General features: G+C 42.4%; 2 protein-coding genes across 4 annotated transcripts in view; one reads left to right on the top strand and one right to left on the bottom strand.

The window, feature by feature from the left end:
- SAMD13 (sterile alpha motif domain containing 13) overlaps window positions 1-23,165 on the top strand; it is a 101,378-nt gene that overhangs the window by 58,840 nt on the left and 19,373 nt on the right. For 2 of the 3 annotated variants that reach the window (XM_066268789.1, XM_066268790.1), the window contains exon 4: window positions 578-1,723. The exons of the other annotated variant lie outside the window; for it this stretch is intronic. In XM_066268789.1, coding sequence (XP_066124886.1) covers window positions 578-721 — 144 coding nt within the window. In that variant the 3' untranslated portion in view covers window positions 722-1,723. Of the gene's footprint in view, window positions 1-577; window positions 1,724-23,165 lie in introns of those variants that run through there. 3 annotated transcript variants of the gene reach the window in all.
- Window positions 18,601-23,165, bottom strand: part of LOC136331015 (uricase) — a 29,211-nt gene continuing 24,646 nt past the window's right edge. Inside the window, exons 7-8 of the mRNA XM_066268788.1 lie at window positions 21,974-22,057; window positions 18,601-19,551 (exon numbers count right to left, since the gene is read on the bottom strand). Coding sequence (XP_066124885.1) covers window positions 19,477-19,551; window positions 21,974-22,057 — 159 coding nt within the window. The 3' untranslated portion in view covers window positions 18,601-19,476. The remainder of the gene's footprint in view (window positions 19,552-21,973; window positions 22,058-23,165) is intronic.

Genomic DNA, 23,165 nt, shown 5'->3' with positions numbered 1-23,165 from the left:
GACTCTAGTCCCCATTGGTTCCTTTAAACAACACATACTTACTTCTAAGTGTCACTTAGAAACCAAAGGAGTTATGAAAAGAACATCAGCTTTGGCTGCAGGCAGATGAGAATTCAAATCCTGTGCCATCCTTTCCTAATTTCTTGTCTTGATTCTTGGTTTGCCTGTAAAATTAAGATGATAATCCCTGCCTGTCTTGATTTATAGAGTTGTTTTAGAAACCAACAAAATTTCATAAACTATAATTTATAAATGGAAAGTGTCATTATTCCTTTTGGAAGCAGTATCTTTGATCCTTAAAGGTACATACTCCAAGCTTGCTGTTAGTTTTTTAAGATGTTGTGATGTGTGATCTTGAAAACAAGAACAGCTGTGAATTGTATTTAATCTAAATATAAAAATAGAAGACGGAAGATAAAAATAGAAGTTCCCATTTCTTTCCCCATTTTGGCACAAAAGCAAAAAAGTAATGATTTTAGCTTGGAGATAATGTCTTTTCCTTTGAACTTCCTTTTTGCTTCATTCTTTTTGAGCTTTTGGACTTACATGTTGGTTTTACCCTCTGCTTCCATTATAGGAAATTGATGGAAAATCCCTGCTATTGATGACAAGAAATGATGTGTTGACAGGACTTCAGTTAAAATTGGGGCCTGCTCTGAAAATCTACGAGTATCACGTAAAACCTCTGCAGTCAAAGCATTTAAAGAACAACTCTTCATAGTACAAAGTGGGGTCCCAGACCTCAAAAATACATAATGACATAATTTAGTTTCATGTGATGAAACTTTGTAAACAGAATACATACATGTGTATATGTAAAGAGTTACAACCAAATGAAACGTTATCCTATTGGATAGACTAGGCAATCCATCAGCTGACCTGAGTTCAGCTAGGAGGAGCAAGGAGAATATGAGAACATGTGATCAGGATGGTTTTCCTCGTGGAATTTGTCAAAGAGAGTGAAAAGAACTCAGTCTTTGACATGATTAGATACCCTTCCCCCAGAAGGCTTTGAAATCATAAAGATTTTCTTTATTTCTTCATAGATGGCTTTCCCAAAATTCTTTGAAAAACTTAATTGAATGAGCATCTTTTGGTTACAGACTTGGGGAGGGGGAGAAAAGAGTAAGGGATTGCTGTCTCCCATGACCCCTTTGCTCCTTAGAGCTAGTATTATTGGGATGGATTTGCTGACACCCTTTTTATAGAGGGACCTTCACTTGACCTTATTAAGGTTTCACTGGAATATGCTGCGATGTTTGAAACGAATGTGCACCTTGGCCCCTTCAGAAGCAGAACCATACCTCTGAAAAGATTCTCTGTTGTGTATTGGGGATATCCATCCACATTCAGCTAGCTTTCACAGGAGCTAATGGTATTTTCTGCATAGAATTGCTTTTAAATTAGTTCTTTGTGTCTGAAGAAAGCATTTTTTCACTTTATGGTTGTATTTATAATCATTTGTTTCTGAAGAAATTTGCCAAGAGTTAGAGATCAGAAAGCCTTGTTATTAGTACAGAATATTTTTATATATATATTCCTTCATGATGGTGTAATATTTTTTTAATTGCTCTGATGCTTTGTTTGATTCCTGGTTGGAGTACTTGTTTTTAAGAACTTGAAGAAGTGGGCTTCCTACATCTCTGTTCAAAGAGACATTTGTTCAATCTCTGTGTGTCAATGCCTTGTTGGATTGGTGCTTTGTGGTTGCAATAAAGCATTGCTTCAGCTTAGTCTTGGTGTATGTATGATATTTTCTGTTGGTTGCTTCTACAGTTGGGATTAAGGATTAAGGTCACTCCTCAGAATCATAGAGAGAAAGTTAAACTTAAAAAATAACTTTAGATATAGGAAACATATACATCTATATGTGGATTTATCTTCTTTATAAAAGGAATTGTCTGTCAAATATGCTTTGTTCCTTCTCTTATCCCCATCTAACAATCCATTTTAGGTGTTTTTTTAGCCAAAGGTTTTCTTTTGTTTTGTTTTGTTTTTACTGTAGGCCAATGAGGGTCGTGATTTTTTGGGAAATTCTAATAAAAGCTATGAAACTTCCTCCAGACAAAAGCTCATGTTCCCACATACAGAACTTTATAGAGTTGATGGACTCCCTGAAATTCCCTCTTCTTTCTCAATAGTTACTATTTCAGAGAGTTAGAATCCAATCTCCATGGAGATCATTTCTCTAAAGAATAGGAAGTCTGAAAATGAGAGTGAAAGAAACATTAGAAATGGTTTAGTGAGTGGCATTCAAAAATATATTGCAGCCCTGGCCAGTTGGCTCAGTAGTAGAGCGTTGGTCTGGCGTGCAGAGGTCCCGGGTTCGATTCCCGGCCAGGGCACACAGGAGAAGCACCCATCTGCTTCTCCACCCCTCCCCCTCTCCTTCTTCTCTGTCTCTCTCTTCCCCTCCCGCAGCCGAAGCTCCATTGGAGCAAAGATGGCCCAGGCGCTGGGGATGGCTCCTTGGCCTCTGCCCCAGGCGCTAGAGTGGCTCTGGTCGCGGCAGAGCGACGCCCCGGAGGGGCAGAGCATCGCCCCCTGGTGGGCGCGCCGAGTGGATCCCGGTCAGGCGCATGCGGGAGTCTGTCTGACTGTCTCTCCCCGTTTCCAGCTTCAGAAAAATACAAAAAAAAAAAAATATATATATATATATATATATTGCAAATTAATTGGAATATGAAGTTTACAAAGTATCTGAAATCTCAGTAATACTTTGTTTTACACTTTTAAGTGGGAAAAGGGGTCACAAAAGAGACATTTTCTATCCCCATGTCCTCACAGTCTACCTGAGATGGCAAACAGAAACATACAAGAGTACAAGGCAGAATATAGTTAAGGGCTGTGAGGAGAGAGAGTGATGAAAGATGAGAACAGCACCTGCTGGAGACTGAGGTGGGAAAGAAGGGACAGGAGCTCAAGTAGGAGGGAGATGGAATGAAGAACTTGATTAACCTTTCTGAAAGTGTTTCCACAAGTGAAATAGTGATGGTGTTTGGACCCTCACCTCAAAGGGATAACATGGGAATGTCCAGGCCCTGCTTCTGTGCATCCACCTGATACCTTTCATATTAGTTTGGAATAGCGTTTCTCTGTGGGTGATAAAAACTACCTCCCCTGTTCTTACTCCCACCTCGACAGGTAATGTAAACAAGACAGAGGCTTGCTTCTCTTCATGTAAATGTCCAGATAGTAGAGCCAGGCATTCCCTGGCATGGTCGTCCACGACGTTAGGGACATGGACTTCCCCTGGTTTTTGATCCATTATGCATGATACTCATTCCTAGGATTCCACAGTCCAGGGTGGCTGCTTCAGCTCTTGTCATCACCACCAGAATTCCAACCAGCGAGACGACGTCAAGGGGAGTGGGACATACCTCCTTTCTTTAAGGGCATTTCCGAGAAATTGTTCATAGTCCTCTTGTACCTTGCTGTCCATGATTCAGTCACATTGCTCTAAGCTGCAAGGGAGGCCTGAAATATTTCCTCTTTTTCTTAGAGACCATCAACCCAATTAAAATTCAAAAGTCCCATTATTTTATAGATAAATTAGAAAGAACGATGCCTTACTGTCACCAGTCAGCTGGCCATTGAACACTTGGGTTAAATGACACTGAATGGTGTGTTTTTAGTTGTATTTTTCTCTAGATTAGAACGTGGGCTCACTCCTTTTAGTCTAAATGTTTTTATCACAATCACCTTTCACAGCATTGGAAGCTGTGTTCTCTGATCTCGACCTAACACAACTAAGCTTCCGTCCTGGACTACTCTATAAATGGTCATCAAGAAAAAAAGGGTGAAGGGGGAGCAAATTAACTGAAAAGCAAATTGAAATGAATCAAATCATTCCTCTGCCTCTGTTGACAGCTTTCAGGCAACATTAGCAAATGAAAGCGAGTCTGCCTTTCTTACACCAGAATGAAGACCTGTGACAGGCAAACCTGAGTGCCTTGGCAATAACTGAAGGTGTTTTCATTCCTTCCCCCTCCCACCCCTAACCCAGAGTCAAAGCAATCATCAAAGTAAGACATAGAGAGCTGCTGAAGTCACTGAAATGCAGCAGGTGGGCAGCCTTTGTCTCTAAACAGCAGCAAAACCATAGCCGTCTGATTCCTTCTCAGATCACACTGGATTCTATTAATGTTCTGGATCTGCAGCTTGTCGCTGATACTCATGGCAGGTGGGGAAGGGCTTCCTGAGTGCTAGTGGGAGCCAGTGTGCCTTGATGCCAATAGGTTTTATGTGAGAACTGTTTTTAATGTTGAGTTTTATTGTTTTCAACTAATGGGGACAACAGGATATCAGAACCACAAGAAACTTAAAAATGTTTTGCCACTCCACCTCCCCTCCCCATTCCACATTTGAACTTCTGTGATTCAGACTCTAGAAAGGACATTTAATGCATCAATTTAAAGGCAAGGTTGCTTTTCAGTGGCATCTTAACTGACGTGTTTTCCTTTGGCCAGTGCAGTTTGTGTATGTTTTTATAACTACATTTGCATCTTTTTTAGGTGAGGCCGAAAGCTCCCATTTATTACAATCTTTTAATTCTCTTATATTTTGCAACCAGCAAGTGCACACTTTTACATTAATTGCCTGGACCTGAAGGTATAATGAAATTTAGACCCCCAAGCTAAAGCAGAGATCACAGAGAGCCTCCTTGGAGTAGGTTAATTCCGAAACTCGAGACTACAGGTAGACTGTTGAAACCCAGCTAGCATATTGCTGTGGAATGGGCAACAGATTGAGCATCGTTTCTGATGCATAGTGGACATGATGACTATGATGGAAAAGGGACCAATTGCAGACAGTCTTCCCATTCTGTCCTTCAACAAACAGCCCATGTGTGAGCATGGATTTTGTCCCTCTGAGCTTAGTATATCCTGTCAGGGACACACACTGTCCCCCATTGCATCAGTGAAGCATATCTTTGGAGGAACTTAACGTGGAAAAATCTAATGGCTCCATTGCCCAACCACTCACATATCTGGAAGCCAGTTGCAGAAAGTACTTACTGTTGGTGATCCATCTGCCTTTGACGGTCATTGCTAATGGGATCTGCAGGGGTCAGGTCTGGGCGCAGAACCATTAACTGTTTTCTGAAATGATTTGGAGGATGAAGTTACATGTTCAAAGAGCTGCCTGCAGTAGGACAGATATGCTTCTTAGGAGAAAACTTGTTAATTCTGCTTCTGTACCAGGAACAGAAGCCACAGGAAGGAGAGAGAGCCGTGGGTGCATTAATGAGCAGCTCGTTAGGTTCATGCTGTAGCTCCATAGGCAATTAGTTTCGGTGCCATTTCTGGCCAGTAGTGGCAGTTCTGTAGAGAGAAAAGGAGATTGAAATCACATCCAAGCTCATTTGGTGACTGTGGCTGTCTTACGTCTTTGTAAATCTCAAGAAAAGAGTTTTGTCTAGCCTACACTGGGGCAGAATAGCGGAGGAGCCTGTAAGCAAAGCAAGAGAAGTCTTTGACTACCCACAAGTGGGTAGCTGTATTAACTAACGTCTATTTACCTTAGTTAGGCAGGGTGTTTCTATCGACAGTTATCTTCAAGGAGATAGCAGGAAAGCTGGGCGTGTCAGGCACTCTCCAAAGAGAAAATGCCCCACACTTCCATAGAGTAAGTACATTGAGCAGACCTACCGCCTTTATCATAGCACAGGTAGGGAAGAGACCAGTGAGTGAGAGTGTAAAAAATACTGAGTGTATTTATTATTTGTGGAGCAGGCCATGGCCCAGACAGCCAGATCTGTCAATAACAAGCTACGAGAACATACACCGCAAGATAGCACATGCTGTCACCTAGGCATCACTCATGGGGCATCTTAGGTCACAGAGCTTGGAGGACTTATGCTCCCAGAAAAGTCAAGTAAAGCAACCAAGGAAAGATCTGCCGTGAGCATCTCAGCTCTGTCATCTAGGACATATCTACGGCGGAGCTTTCAAGCTCAATGTATTCTTTCTGAATTAAAGTAGCAGGATCGTTCCGTAAATTGTGTTTCATTTTTTTTCAGTGGGTTACCCGCTATTTTTATATGTTTGGAAATATATAATTTGAAAATAAGACTATGAAACGCATCAGATTATGAGCACAATTTTGAGGGAAACTCCGTAAAACTCTTCAAGCAACCAACAGGTCTTGCCATTAAGAATTATTTGGGACAGTATCCTCTCTCCTGTGCCAGAACACACTATGGGACAGTGGGTGGAAGCGCTGGGGCTGCTCCAGATAAATCAGAACTTGAATCCAACCCCACCATTTACTTGACACGGGAACCTAGGAAGCTGTGTGGCTCCTCTCAGCCTCAGGTACCTCGTCCATTCTCCTGACAGTGAAGCAGCACCAGCCTGGCACTGCCCCATAAAATATGGCAGCCACACATGTAATTTTAAATTTGGGGGTAGTCCCAATTTAAAGAGTAAAAAGAAATAGGAGAATCAAATAATAACCCAATATATCCCAAATTTACCAACTCTATATGTAATCAAAATAGAAGTTATTAATGACATACTTGACACTTTTTTTTCATGTCTTCAAAACCCACTGTGCATTTTATACATAGAGCACATCTCAATTGGGACAGAACAGCTCAAATGTATCAGGATTAGTTTCAGTTGGAAACCCAAATAAAAGTGATTTAGACAAGACAGATTTCTTGATTATGTATTTGAGGTCTGAAGGTAAGCAAAGCATGGTTGGTAGGACCATTGCATAATCGCTGGGTTCCAGACTTCTTCCAAAGTGTTGCTCCACCATCCTCAATACACAGCTTCTTATGTGGTCCAAGATGGCTGCTTAAGCTCCAGTTATCACAACTATATTCCAGCCCAGAAGGAAAAGAAAAGGAGTTGGATATAACACTTTCACTTATGTCCTTTTAACTTAGACATTTGGCCATACCTACCTGCAAGGGAGGTTAGGAACTGTGGTCTTTATTTCAGGCAACCAAGTAGCCAGCTAAATAAGGGCAGGAAGATGGATACTGTGGGGAAGCTAGCGGTCCTTCCATAATACCAGTTTCATAAGGTTGCCAGAGGATTGAATGAGACTACACTTCAGTCAATAATGGCACAGAACAGTGGATTAAAGTATGGTTTGTTTCTATGACCTCACTCTACTTTAAGCCCAGCTAAGTCACAAAATTAACAAACATGCAGAACCCAAACACTGCTCATTTGATGCATACTAATATTACTAAAAGATAAAACAATTTTCTTAGGTCCTTAAATATTGACTGGTTTTAGAGCCTTATCTCTATAAAGGCACATAAAAAAACCCTGCATTATTTTAAAAATTGCTATGCTGAGTTAAGGGAAATATGCTAAGCAAAATGCTTGTTTTTATTTGTCCCCAAAGACCTGAAGAAGTTAGTTTGAGGCATTTGTGAATTCTAAATACATCCTGTCCCTAATTAAAAATGAACATTTAATGACATTCCAAATGTGAGCCTAATGAAAGGGAGACCTCTGGTACCTTTGGGTCAATAACAAACAGCAAAAAATTAAAAGATAAAAAATAATAATGTTTTGAAATCTAAGTAGGTCTGCATTCCTTAATTTGAGCCAATTAGGTTGACATCAGTCTGTTTAATTGTCTATTTGGGTAGATTCCATAATGAATTTCTAATGCTAAGGTCACTTCTCCCAGCCACCAGAATGTAGGCTATTCATCACTCTTCTGTACGGTGTGCATACAGAATTCAGAGCAGGTTAACATGGCCTAATCACACAGAGTTAAAAAGGAAAACTTTGGAGCTATGAGTCCACAGTGGAGGAGCAAGGGAACACTAGAAGAGGGTCAGGAAACTGGGGTTGTGGTCCCAGATCTGCTACTGACTTACCTGTAAGACTTTGTATAAGTCTCTTAACTTCTGTTGAGTCAGTTGCCTCCCGTGTAAAATAAACAAGTCCAAGTAGAAGTTTATTTCAGCACTTAATTTCTGTGATTTTCAAAGAATCTAATTATTTGAGTTACATGTGTCACTGTTCTTCTCCACCATTTAATGGAAATTCACAGCATTGTCATATTCTACAATATCATTTCACCTTCATAAATGTTCTAAGATTTCACCTGATTGATTCCCTCTTGGCTGTGGCTGGAAACACTGGGCTTGAGAATTGTTGAGTTGGCTGATTGTACAAGCCAACAGCTTTAAGTCTAAATCACTCTCACCAGATCCCCTGGTGGAAGTATCATCCTTTTAAGAATAAGACTTCTCCTTAGTCAGAGCCCAGAGTTGAGGGGATGGAAAAGCATAAACATCCCCGTGGGTCACTGGGAATGGTATAAGTGGGGCCATTTCCATTTCTACCCTTTGGTTCAGACCCATGTGTTCTACAGTTTGCAGACATAACCCTATATAAGAGTCAAGTATTTGGGGAATAAACCGCATCCTAGAGGATGGTACTCCATCATCACATGATATCATCACCAAGCTGGCACCTCAGTTGTGCCTTTAAAAGACCTTTTATTCCATCACTCTATTAGGCAAAAAGTTTCTGGAGAGTGCAGTATGTGATAAGACCAGAAGATTATATGGCCATATACAGACTGCCATTTTATTTTAGGTAAGTCCCTCCCTTGGCCTGAGCAATATTATGTAAGATTATATAGACCCTTGGATAGTGCTGCTGGCTGAATCCCTGTAGGCAGGAAATGCAAACCCATATTCAAAGTATATACCAATTCTGGTTGAGTCCCTGCCCCTTTCAGAGTAAAAGGGGTCCAGTGTATTCAACTTGCTGCCATGTAACTGGTTAGTGTTCTCAAGGATTGGTGGCATATCAAGTTCTCACTTGATATTGGTCTCTACTGCTGGGAAGTTGGATATTTGTTAGCATCAGTTCTGATCAGTAACAGAAAGCTGAATCCCATGTTTTGGGGCCCATGTGAGGCCTCCATCTCTGTTACTATAATTACTGTATTCATGAGTTCAATGTGCCAGCACTAGGATTGCTAGTGCCAAGGATGGCTGACATCAACTGGCCAAGTCATACCCTCCACTGATTAGTTAGTGCCTCTTCCATAATTAATGCCCTTTGATAGACAGTATGCAATACTAAGACCTCCACATTTAATGCCCACTTCCACCATGACTTATGCCCAGGTCTTCATTTATAAAGATGGCTGAGCCGGACCAGGCAGTAGCACGGTGGATAGAGCATCAGACTGGGACTCAGAGGACCCAGATTCAAAACCCTGAGGTCACTGGCTTAAGCACAGGCTCATCCAGCTTGAGCACGGAGTCACCAGCTTGGCGTGGGGTTGTTGGCTTGAGTGTGGGATCATAGACATGACCCCAGAGTTGTTGGCTTGAGCCCAAGTTTGCTGGCTTGAGCAAGGGGTCACTCACTCTGCTGTAGCCCCCTGGTCAAGACACATATGAGAAAGCAATCAATGAACAACTAAGGAGCCGCAATGAAGAATTGATGCTTCTTATTTCTCTCCCTTTCTGTTTGTCTGTCCCTATCTGTCACTCTCTCTCTGACTTCCTCTCTGCCTCTGTCAAATAAAAAAAAAGGATGACTGAGTAATGAAATGGAGAAGCCAATGTCATTTAAAGAAGAATTTATTATTTATATGTCCTGAGAAAAGGGGACATGCCACACCATGCAAGGCCCCGAGGAAAGCATTAGGTTTTGGTCAGGAGGCAGAATCAGGAGCAAGCAGAAAGCCTACACCAGAGCCTTAATTAGAGTTTTCATGGGAAAGGCAAAGCAGGACTGAGTACAGTTTAGGATTGGCTTATTGGAATAATTCCACAGGTTTGGGGGCATAAGAGCCGTTTCTAGATCTCTGGCTCTTGGCCATCTATTAACTTAAGGCAGGGGAAATACTGGCATGGTATGTAAGTTAGATAAAGGAGATGGTTAGATTATGCATGGGAGACATGCTCCCAAGTAAGTTTTCATCTTTAGGAATTAGCTACCCCTGGGAAGGGCAATCTCTCCCTAGGTTTGTAACTGCCCACAATATCTCAAAACATCATAAGATATGGAAAATGAAAAACATGATTAAAACATACAGATCCATTCACAAGCCTTTTTCTTCTCCCTAACCTATCTTCCCAAGAGCTCGACCAACCAACCAAACCATTAACCCATGAGTTTATATATATTCTTAGCTAGGGCCACTTTTCTTTCTATATAAAACAAACCTTTTGGTGCATGTCCTAAATCTTTACTCATTGGGAGGATTTCCCGATGCCACTGTCATCAAAGCTTCCCTCCTCTGTGGCCACTGTTGGTTGATTTGCTGATACCTTTCTTGTGCCCTCTAGCCCTACCTAGATCTCGGATCTAACATTTCCATCTTACAATGGATTCCTACTACAGCTGAGTTGGTTCCCCAGACCCTATACTTGATGTTGTTTGATAGAAACCTGTTTATGATGTTGGCTCACTAGACCCTAATGCATGGTGGGTTTGCTAGAAACCTGCTGGGCTTGCCAGACCCTAATGCTTAGATAAAAACCTGTTCATGATGAGCAGCTCTGGCCACAAAGTTCCTTGATGTCCCATAGACAGACGTTTTCCTTTACTAAGATCCAGTAACACACCAGGAGCTGTTATTTAAATCATGAATAATTCTTTGCTACAGATAACATGCTCTAAACCCTAGGAAACTATGTTGTAATTTTCCTGTTGGGACTTGCTATAAGTCTTACATAGCATCTTCCCCAATCAGAGACTCTCTTAATGAAATAGGGTCTGCTAATTCACGTGGCCCAAGCAGTAGAAAAGTTTGTATCCCGCCTGGACCTGTAGCACAAGCTTTTACTACTCTGGGCCCCGCACAAAGCTGGAAGACTTGTCACCCAGTAAAAGGGTTGGACAGGTATTTCCACTGGAATATCCAGTGGTGGGATTCAAATAATTTAACAACTAGTTCTCTGCCCTAATGAGCATTTTACATATAAAAAAAATGATATACCAAAAGGTAGTTTATGATTTCATGCATTTAATACTTAAATAAGGACAATAAAAGTGGTACACAAAACCAGATTATAAGAAGGAGTTTTAAAATAGTAATGAAATATATTAAATAATACCTGACCAAAAAAAAAACCCAATAAAACTGTTATTTAAGTATTTTCATATTGCTTCTTGATTGGTGCCCTCGCAGCTTTTTTCACCTGTGGATGGAATGAACATTAAATACTACAGGTGCTTAGAATACACTGTTGCACAGATGAGCATTAAAAAAGAATAAGGAATGTAAATTTGTGATTTCCACATTGGGCAGCTGCCCCAGTGCCCACCTTAGAGAGAGCCCTGATTACAAGTGCCATTTCAACAACTGATTTGCCGAACTCAACACAAAGTTAGGTATCAGTTCTGCAGAACCGGTACAAACTGGCTGAATCCCACCCCTGGGAATATCCCATTAGAATATGATACCTCCAAAACCTGAAGAGACTTCCAGGCATTGTGCTTTTTTCTGAGTGGGAGAAAGTTTGAGATGTAGTAATGTGCTCTTTATTTTGGTAGAAATGTCCTGGAATGCCCTAGATCAAGTGTCATCAAACTTTTTATACATAGGGCCAGAGAGTAATTATTTTAAGCTTTGTGGGCCAAATAGTCTCTGTTACAACTACTCAATTCAGCCATTGTAGCAGGAAAGCAACCATACAATACATAAGCAAATGGGCCTCACTCTGTTCCAATAAAACTTTATTTACAAAATACAAGTAGTGAGACAGATTTTTCCAACTTCCACCCTAAACCATTCCTAAAACTTTACTAATATGGTGTTCCCCTTATTGGTTTCTCTACCATTCTCTGGAGCACAAACATCATTTCTTGCTCCTTCAGTGCAATTAGCATGATTATATCAGGGATATAATGGATCAATGTGATATTCTGTGAAATACCCAGATGGTCAAGATCCCATATACAAACAGCAGGAGACTTAATGCAGACTTTGGGCAAGACAACAAATGAATACTGTACATTGGTCCATCCCATGTGAATGGAAACTGCTTCTGTTCATCCTTCTTGATTTGAAAGTGATGGGCTTATCCAGTGCCCTCAGGATTCAGTCTCATGTATAAGCCTCCAGCTCCTGTATTACTGACCGAGTCTTTGCCATTCTTCTGGGCTATAATCCTTTTCCTCCCTGAATAGGCCCAGCATGTCTCTGTTGGTTTATGAAGTAACTTGATCCTAATTATAGGTCTGGTGGCCAGGAGAGGAGGTGGGGATAGACATGGGGGTGGGGAGGCACTGTTCCTTTGCTAGGCAGAAGCCTCTGTTTTGTCTTCCAGCAAGCTGGAGCAGTGCTAGCTTTTAACAGGGTGAAATAGGCCAGAGAAGTCAGGGAAATGGGAAGAGTCGGGTTCCAGGTGCAATGATCAGGCCCCTGACCTCGGTGTGGCAGAACTGTCACTGTACCTTGGAACTCTGCTATTTTTACAGTTAAGTCTTGGCCTTGATCCTAAGATTTTTCTGACATAGGGCATAGATCTGTTTATACAGGATGGGGCAAAAATAGGTTTACAGTTATGCGTACATAAAACACAGTTTATTCTTGCTTTTTTATGTATTAATTATTGTATTTTTTTCCATACGACTAACTGTGAACCTACTTTTTCCCACCCTGTGTGCTGCTGACAGGCCCTCTTGTTCTCATGCTTTGCCTTATACTGGCTATTAATCATCCTTAGCTTTTTTATTTTAGGTGAGAGGCGGAGAGATAGTGAAGCAGATTCCCACATGTGCCCCAATGAGGATCTACCCAGAAACCCCATCTGGGGCCGATGCTCAGGTACAAAGTTATTTTTAGCACCCAAGTACTCCAACAGAGCTATCCTCCGTGCCCAGCAGGCCATGCTTGAGCCAATCAAGCCACTGGCTATGGGAGGGAACAAGGGAGAGAGCGGGGAGAGGGAAGGAAGGAGAAACAGATGGTTGCTTCTCCTGTGTGCCCTGACTGAAAATCAAACCTGGGATGTCCATACACTGGGCTAACACTCTATCCACTGAGCCACCAGCCAGGGCCCATCTTCAGCTTTTAATTCTTTCTACATGCTTTAGTGGTCCCCAGCAACACCGACCCAAATTTCATAGTCCTTGTAATAATTATTTCTCCCAAACTTCTCAAGCATCTAAGACATTGCTCCTGCCAGTGCATTGCCTTCCTCCAGTATCTCCTCCCAATTCCCCTCTGGTGAAAGTTTTAACAATTGCATGACTACAACATTTCATGGGCTCAATGAGTGGTCCAGCTCCACAAATCCCTTTGTAGAGTCTCCTTCCTAGAACTACTCCTGGTATCCCAGGATGGCTTGCTTGCGAAACCCACACTGAGACCCTGAGATTTTCATGCAGGTGGTTAACTGAGGAGTGCTCTCTGGAACAACAGCTGTGGGAAGTGAGGGAAACAGGATTAGACAGAAAGAAGAAGATGAACTGGAACTGCAACAGAGGCCTCAGTCAATCAGGAGCTCTGGAGCTGGACTGTCCCTGCAGAGTCATCACAAAAGGGTCAGGATTCTGTATCTCCCACAATGACTAGCAGGGGAGCGAGTATAAACTTGGGTGAGACAGCTTCCTGTAGCCAAGGGCAATTCCTGTACAAGGATCTAATCATAAGCCATCAGAGACCAACCCGCTGGCACCTGAGTGCTCTGGTCCCAAGGGAGATCGGGGTGATGCGCCACAGCTTTAGCAGGAGCTCTGCCGCCCGCTTCATGGAGAAATACTACCATGCAGTGAAGACGGCAGAGCAAGGAGTAGAGTGAGCCTGAGTCTTTGTGCTATCACCATGCACAGATCATTCTGGGAGAGTCTCTCAACTTCTTAAGTAAATAAAACGCCCTTTCAATTTATGACATTCTTGGGTATTCTGAAACCAACAACATTCTAACTCACACACACATTATCTCAGGTACTCTTCAGTTACTCTGAGGTAAATATTATTTTATTCCCATTTCAAAATTAGAGCACTAAAATTTAGGGTAAATTGTCCAAAGTGACACAGCTGGAAATTTGTGGAGGCCAATCTAAAACTTAGCAATATTTACATCTAAAGTTCATGATCTTCAACCTTTTATAAACATCTATGTGACAGCTGATCACACTGGAAGGGGGATGTCACCATGCCCAGATATGAAGAGAAGAGCAGCGTCTGTGTAACTAAAGATCTAACAGGTGCCTGAAGGGCTGCCCTACAACGTTCACTGTCCCTACAACATTCACTGTCCCCTGACCTATTAGGGTGTGCTGAGTGGTTCACCCAAAATCCTTTGTTCACATCCTAATTGCCAGAACCTCTCAATGTGACACAATGTAGAAAAAAAGGGACTTTATAGATGGCAGTAACTTTAGGATCTTGAGATGAAGAGGTCAACAGAGGTTATGTGGGTGGACCCTAAATCCAATGACAAGTATCCTCACAGGAGTCACACAGAGGAGACTGACAGAAGAGAAAAAGGCAGTGTGAGCATGGGGACAGAGGCTGCAGTGGTGACGCCACAAGCCAAGGAGTCCCTGGAGGTACCAGCAGCTGAACGCAGAAAGAGCAAGGACTGCCGGGGTCCAGCCCCGGGGGGGGGGGTCCAGGGGTCCCACAGGAGGAGACGGCGTTGGCGAAATCAAGTGAGAGAGCCGAATTCTTTATTCTCTGGTTAGCATTTACTGCCAGGCATCTCTCCAATGGCTGGTCTAACTTTACTTTTTATGCACACACACTAAGTTACAATCACATGGTATTTTGAATACATCATTGTTTTAGTTTCACTATGGCTACATATTTCTAGATAACAGTTAATTCATATCTATAAGCTACAAGTCAGGTGGTAAGTTATTCAAAGTACAGTTATACAATAACTTGAATAGTAATAACAATATCGGTACAAACTTCTAAAAGACTAGTACTAATTAATAACTCTATTTTACTGTTGTTGTGAGTCAAGGGCACAGAAAGAGATAAGCAGACAAAATTATCAAGGACTAGCAAAGGACCACCGCTTGTTCAGGCAAATAGCCTTGAGTTCATGTAGTGTCCTAATTCTTTTCTCACAAGACTACAAAAGGCTTGCTATTAAGAAACTGACATAGTAGAAAGAGTAATTTTTACTTAGAGATACATAGAGTGCACCTGCAAGATAGCTAGTAGCAACATAATATCAGAAGGCATTAGTTGCTATTGCTGCTATGAATCCCACCACATTCCTCTCCTTATTCTTGGAAAATGCAAAAATCTCATGAGAATGTTTTACTGAGAAAAGCCCAGCAACTGTCTTCAGTGACAAAACAAGTCTTTTAACAAAACATTCTTTACTAGCCAGCTGCACTCCTATCCAAGGCCACGCAACAGGCCACTCTACTACACTTTACCTAAGATTCTAATGTCTAGTTAAACTTTATTTATTTACTATATTCATATATTAGCTAAGTTCTAACTTTATTCTTTCTAACATGATTAATAAGAAGAAATTCTCCTACAAACTTAACCCTTTATGAAGGATATCATGGCCAGCCTCTTATGTTTATGAGCCCAGTTCAAGGGGCTTACAGGCTTTTCTGTGGAACTTACACCTTCTGTCTCACTTCCAAAGAAATTACTACAAATCTACAGGGAAAGCACAGTACTATTACCCCTGTGCCATAAATAATAGCACACACCCAGGAAAAGGGGGGAATATAAGGCCAGATTAATTCAAAAGATTAAAGGGGGAAGTATCGTTGTGCCTTTCCTTTGCGGTGACTTTGTCAACCCGCAGCTGTTGGTCTTTACTGTGGTGACTCTATCTTCTTTTGCTGTGACTTTGACAACCAGCAGTTGTGGATCTTCTCCTGCTGTGACCTAGTTAGCCAGCATTAGTGGATCGGCTCCCGACAAAGGACAGAATCTCCTCTAGAGCTCTCACAGCACGGTCCTGCCGACACCTTGCTTTTGGACTTCTGGCCTCCAGAGCAAGGGAATAAATTTCTGTTGCTGTCCACACCCAGTTTGTGTTCATCTGTTCCAGCAGCCTCAGGAAACAAATACAGCTGGCATCCTCTTCTTTCATTCTAAATTGACTCATTTCCTTTTCTCTTATAAAGGTAATCAGTGTGCCTTTGTTCCAAGCTTGGCTGACTATATTCCTTATGTGGTAAATTTCTGTGGGAATGCTTTATACTTTAAGGATAGAATGTAAACTACTTCCTCAGGAGATGTTATGGCACCTCCAGGGACGTGAATGAGCACTTTCCTGAGAAGTAGGTCCATAGCCATTATATTCTCAATAGGGCCTCAGTAAGAGCCAAAACAAAGACTTTAAGAATTTCTGAGAAAGAATTTGGGCAAATGGAAGAAGGAGAGGCAGCTGAATTCTTTGAGAAATAAGAACAAAGGATATGAAAAATACAAAGATATTAAGTTTCAGATATTTAGAAGAAGGAAGAGCCCACTGTGTCTGGTTAAAAAGGCTTGATATCCATGTCTTTAAAAAAGAAGCTTTGGTTTTCTCCTAAACACAGGTGAGGAAGCAGAAGGTGCAGAGGTTTTACAAAGGAGACATCCAAAGGCGAGAGCATGCCACCCGGAGTCTGAAGGAAAGGAAATGCTCTCTCCGGACAGAGGGTTAGGAGGTAAAGAGAAGTTACGATTTCTGTAGTTAAATCCTACAAGCGATTGAAAAAGATGAAATGTCTTTTAATAGCAAATAAGTAAATGCTGTCACAAAAGAGTTATTTCTATTGGAGAGCATAAAGGAGAAAGAGCAAACTACTAAAAGTAAAGAATGTTAAGACCTTCAGTCTGCCTCTTTTAAGGAAAAGGAACAGGACACGTTTTCTGAGCCTCTCAGTGGGAAGTTATAAGATGGGATTGAGAGGATTTGGAACAAGTCTTAGAACCTTGGCTGCCAAAACCGCAAGCCCCAAACAGTGGCTACTCCTCTGAGGACTAGGCAAACTGCCTCCCAGGTGGTAAATGCACCTGCATTATCCCCCATGCAAGTCTTGAGATGGGGTGGGGGTGAAAATGGAGAGAGAGGAGGGGAGTATGTTGTGAGAGCAGTTCTGCTTCCCAGAGAATTGGACACAGTCTGTGTAGCCATCCGCAACAAAATAAGAAAATGTTTGATACAAGTACCTCCCAAGTGTTTACAGCTCCCTCTGCCAGCCCTGAAAGGAGCAGAGGAAACCCCAAGCCTGTTAGAGTACCATCCTATCTGTAGGTCAACAGCTTTCACAAAACAGGAGCCTGGGTGGAAATTCAGACCACAGGCTCACCTGTCCCACACCTGGGATATAACTTCTGGGGTATAATAGCTTACTGCAACCTAGTACAATAAATGTTTTAAGAGCTCAGAAGCAAATGCGGATATGTATAAAACGGGCCACCATTTCTAGGATTCTGCTCTAACAGGCATTTTTTCTCTGAAGTCACTACAGTGTTCCTGCAACTTACATGACCAAGTTAATATCAAGTACAAAGGGCCTCATTAAGTTTCTTGTTCTTATTTGCTTGTTTAGGAAAAATCATGTTAGACTCTAAATTCTTCTTTGAACTAAATTATCAAATCAGCAGAGGAATAAAATGTACTAGTCATTGGGCCATGCATATTACGTGATGTAGAAGCACATTTTGTTACATGAGTACCCAATATAGCAGAAAACTTTCCTCATCAAATGATTTCATCCTTTTATCTCATGTTCTTTCAAGCACTAGCTGGTGAATGGCCTCCAGCATCTTCTAGGGTTCACCGCTCTCAGACCTCCCACCTCTTACCCTACCCACAGAACCCAGTGATGACTTTCTACTTAGGTCTAATAACCGATGAAAAAAAATGTCAGGATATTTCTTTTAACAAACACATACGGAAATTTCTATATGCCAGGCATAAATACTATCAAGGCGCTTTATAAACGTTAACCCATTTAATCCCCCAAAACTCTATGAGGTAGGTTCTATTTTCACCCCCATTCATACATGAGAAAACTTGTCATATAACTAGTACAGGGGTCCCCAAACTACGGCCCGCGGGCCGCATGCGGCCCCCTGAGGCCATTTATCTGGCTCCCACCGCACTTCTGGAAGGGGCACCTCTTTCATTGGTGGTCAGTGAGAGAAGCATAGTCCCCATTGAAATACTGGTCAGTTTGTTGATTTAAATTTACTTGTTCTTTATTTTAAATATTGTATTTGTTCCTGTTTTTTTTTTTTACTTTAAAATAAGATATGTGCAGTGTGCATAGGGATTTGTTCATAGTTTTTTTTATAGTCCGGCCCTCCAATGGTCTGAGTGACAGTGAACTGGCCCCCTGTGTAAAAAGTTTGGGGACCCCTGAACTAGTAAGAGGTGGGACCAGGATTTCAATGAGTCTGTGAAATTAAACATGATACTGTGCTACCTTAAGTAGTAATAGTATAAAGGTGAATGAAGCAGAATTATCAAATTATACTAAGTGTTCATATGCATGCATTTATTAACAATGGAGATTTTTTAAAAATTTAATAAATGGAGTTTTCTAATGGAAGGAGGTTATCTAGAATGTTTATGTAGACAGGTTTTCATATGGGTATCTAAAATTATAGTTTATGGCGCTTTATTATATATACAATAGTAGAGTTAGTCAATTGATATAATCACCACTCCAATTTGTAGCCATCATCAATTATATTTATTTCTCTGCTTATATAGGTAATAAATGTTCATATTTGGAAGATTCAGAAAGGCACATGGCCAAAAATAATCACTCATAATTCTACCCTCCAGAAATCATCACCACTAATATTTCCATATATATATAGTCTCTCGTCTTCTTTCTATACGTGTATGCAGCCCCAGTGTAATAGCTTCCATTAAATGTGCCTCTATGGAACAAAGTGGTGCATTAGTCAAAGAACACAATGTATACTTCTTTTTTCATGGCCCCAGTGTGTACTAAATATTCTCTAAACATTGTATAAGTCATAAAATGAATACATTAAGATTACAAAGTGTTTTTAAGAGTAGTAATAAACTAGAGCATTCTTAAAAATTCAAATATTTGGTCTAATTGAAGCCACAATGGTGATATAGTTCATACTATGATTTTGTCATTACGTTTTCTGCACTACCTAGACGCAAAGTTTTAGCATCAGTAGAATGAAAACAATACTTGCTTCTTAAACTTCTGCATAAATTAATCGATAAGATACAAACATTACTTCATGATTATTTTCTTAGTGAATTGATTACAAAGCTTCTCTAAGACAGGCAGTCACAACTAAAAAGAAATACTAATTTGTGATTGTACTAATACTGCTCAGCATTTGTGAAATAAACTGTATTCACAAAGCATTTTATAATTACTAGTCATAAAATACCCTAATGAGCTAGGTGTAGAAGAATTCTTTCATACAAGAGGGAAATGCACAATCTAAATCATACTAGATTGAAAATTGGCATGGCTACACGCTATGATTTCCAGCACTGAAAGTAGTTGAAGGAATTCCTCAGCTGAGATTGGACTCCAGCTGGTGGCTACAATGTCACAGCTTCGAAGCCAGCTTCCTCTTGACTGTACCAGTAATTCTGCCATATGGATTGTCTGACGGTAGCAAGACCTGCAGAAAACCACATTGTTAACTTCAGATACATTAAGAGAGACCTCTCTCTCCTTTATTCTATGAATCCATGTTAAATCAACAACAGAAACAGCAACTTGCTAAATAGGAAAATGTGTACGTCCAACTTGCTAAACAGGAAAATGTGTACGCCCTACAATCGAGTTTCTTCAAGCATGGTAATGACTTATTTTTCTGGCAACAGTTGAGAAATGATTCTGTTTTCCAGAAAATTCAAGAGTTTTAGAAAAATTTAAATCGTTGGGATAGAGATACTTCTCAAATGTATTACATATCCTTGCCTTCTAAACAGAGTGCAGTGAACATCATTTGGCCTTGGCTTGATGACTCACTTTGGACATCAGTCACTGTCCAGTGCTCTAACACCGCCATGCCCTCAGGAGCACTCAAGTCCACAGGGCTTTTAGCCCAGTGCTCAATGGCTCCAGACAGCTGTGCAGTTAGAGTTCTTCTTATCCTGTCATTTGTCACTGCTCTGCTGCTGTCAGCATGCCCTGACTTCCTGCTCCTCACGTGCTGTCTTCACATTGTACACACCTGCTGGGTGAGGGCCTGAGAGGGGCTCCCGCCGTCCCCAAAGTGCGGACACAGCCAGTCAGGTTCCTTTATGTGGAGTCCTGACCCCCCCCCAAAAAAAAATCACAGGATTTTTTGCCTTTAGGTCCCCTGCTGGACTCCAGGAGGGAGTCGCCAGACTGACTTCTTAGAGCAAGGGACACTGTGGCCTCAGCCCATGGGCAGGCCTTTGAGCTGGCGTCAGGTTAGTGTCAAGGACCCTGAAGAAACCCTCTTCTCCGCGGGTGGGAGTGGGGTGGACGGATCTGAACTAAGCATTGCTCTCTCTAGTCATGGTTCCTTAGCCTTTTTCTGTGTGGGGCACATTCATTTCACCATTGGTGGGCATAGCCAAGAATACTTTTAGGTACCTCTCCTTGAGAAGATAATCATTTAAAAATTCTTTCCATCCTAATTAACAGCATTCTGCTGATAAATATCCTTTCCTTCCTCTGCAGTATGCTGTGCCTCCCCCAACCCTCAGCGGAATGGCCAGGGTTGGGGTCATGGGGTCATGGCTGCCCTCTGCAGCCCGGCCCTGTGTCAGCCATGGCAGGCAGGCACTGAGCGCGACCTCTGCTCCCCGGGGCTGCCTCAGCCTCCACATGCAGCTGTGGTGTGCACAGCCTGGTGGAGCCACCAGCATACCCTGCAGACCAAGGAAACAAGGTGCAGGGCCAGAAGGAGTGTGTCTAATAAGGCTACTGACCTGGGGTGGCGGAATTGGGGGTGGGACCTTCTGGACTCCTTCATTGTCTTTGTTCACCAAAGGACATGAGTCTGTGGCAGCACACCATGCTCGCAGGTGGCCCTCCCTACCCAGTTCCTTCCACATACTAAAGGAAGCTACCAGAATGGCATTTTCCATATTCTAGAAGCCTGTAGAAGAATGGATCAAATACAGGAATCCCACCATTCAGAAAGTGGTCCAAGAGGGGAGGGACAGTTCTTTGTCCCAGGACGGGCTGCAGTGGGCTACCTGTCAGGACCTCAGGCTGTCCCATCAGACACACCAACTCGGTTTAACCTTCTGCCAGGGCTAAAAATAAGCCAGTCTTAGCAAGAGCTTTCCCAAGATGTGGCTTCCTTTCAAAACATGAATTTCCCCCTTCTGTAACTGCAAGTGGAAACACAAATACGCTTTCATCTTTTTTGTGTACATTGGATGCTTACTGAATTGACTACTTAATCAAAAGTTAGAGATGACAGGAGAGATGAAAAGAGAAGCTTTTCTTTTCTCCTTATCACCTCGTGGTGGGAAAACAGGGAAGCTGTGGCCTTGTGTGGCACTTTCAGAGAAAGCAAGCTCAGAGCTGCTTCCTCGGGCACACTCTGTTCTCTTTCTGCCTTTCACTGCCTGTGACTTCCAGCCCTTCCCTATAATCACTAGTCCACCCTCAGGGTACTCCAGCCACAGGTATTGAGAAGCCCAGAATTTCAGGGCTCTAATCAGTGACAACTATAAAATATTCCATAAGCAACAGCTCTTAAGAGTTTTGGCCCCTCCTGCAGTCATCCATTGGAGCAAAGTTGGCCCGGGCCCCGGGGATGGCTCTGTGGCCTCTGCCTCAGGCGCTAGAATGGCTCTGGTTGCAGCAGAACGACGCCCCAAGATGGGCAGAGCATCGCCCCCTGGTGGGCATGCCGGGTGGATCCTGTTTGGGCACATGCGGGAGTCTGTCTGACTGCCTCCCCATTTCCAACTTCAGAAAAATACAAAATAAACAGACAAACAAACAAATAAATAAAAATTAAACAAAGAGTTTTGGTCGGTAATATTATCATCCCAAGTGTATAAAGAAGGCTGGGAGAGGAAATGTATTTTAGGGATTTTTAAAGGTCTTACCTCGTCCTTGTTGATCAGTCCCATTTTAGACATGTCTATGTTAAAGTAGTGAATATTTGGCAGGCTGATCTCTATATCTTCTATCTGGAAACCACAATAATATACATCACACATTGGGCAACTGTGAACCTATCTCTCTGCCACTCCCCCCACCAGTCCGTTATCGGTCTCTGAGACAACCTCTGATGTTCCTCTACTGCCCCACACTGTTCTCTGTTACGAGATGGTGGACCCAGTCTTCTTCACCTACGAAAAATGCTTCTCAGAAAAGCCAGAGCTTCTTGGATCAGAAACTAGGGAGACCTGTTCAGCATCTAACTGGCCTCTGGGGGCTGGCCAGTCAATCTCCTACGCCCCTCCTCATCCCACCCCCTCTCCAGACCTTTCCCAGCACGTGTGGGCCCTGGGGTAAGAGTATAATGGGAGGCCCACATACCAGATGTCTACAGATTCAAAAGTTATAAATCAAGCTAAAAAAAAAAAGCTTTTGAGTGAAATATGCTCTATCCCTCTAACTTGGCAAATATACCTTCATAACAATGTGGAAGGCTAGGTTCTAATTTAAATTTCTCCGACCCCTTTCAGTGCCGTGCCAGGACGTGGTGGTGTGGCAGGAGTCAGCCCTCAGCCCTGGCCCCTCCATTTTCTTTCCTGTTCTCGGTTGAGTGGATACCCCGGCTAGCATATTAAGTCCCATCCACCCCTGCAAACATCTGACTTGTTGCCCCCTCTCAGGCCTAAGGTGCCCACACTGATGGTGTGACCTGCGCTCCAGAGGGTGAGTCTAAGGAAGAGACATGCTCAGTTTCGAGAATTAGCTTCAGGGTTATTTGGGAAGGAAATTCTGGATTATGGGTATCCCAAAAAAGCCTGGTGGGGATGCATGGGCTCCTGGAGGGAGTTTAGCCTCGGTCCCACTGGCTTTTCCTCCAGTGGAAAGAAGCACAGCCAGGAGGCCTGAAGCGACCCCGCAGTGCTGGGCCAGGGCTCCTGCCCAGGTCAGGCAGGACTCTTTCTTAGTGCAGGCCCATTTTCCTGATTTCTGCAACAGCCTTTCAACAGTTCTTGTTCATTGTCCCTTTAATTTATTACACTTCCTTCAGACTAACTTTTCTGGAGGGCAGATCTGGTGGCACCATACCCTGCTTAAACCCGTAAGTGGTTCCTGAGAGCCTTCAGGAAAAAGCAGAGG

Source organism: Saccopteryx bilineata, chromosome 3 (assembly GCF_036850765.1).
Source record: "Saccopteryx bilineata isolate mSacBil1 chromosome 3, mSacBil1_pri_phased_curated, whole genome shotgun sequence".
NCBI lineage: Eukaryota > Metazoa > Chordata > Mammalia > Chiroptera > Emballonuridae > Saccopteryx > Saccopteryx bilineata.
The sequence above is the reverse complement of the archived record's forward strand: the minus strand, read 5'-3'. Positions and strand labels throughout refer to the sequence as shown.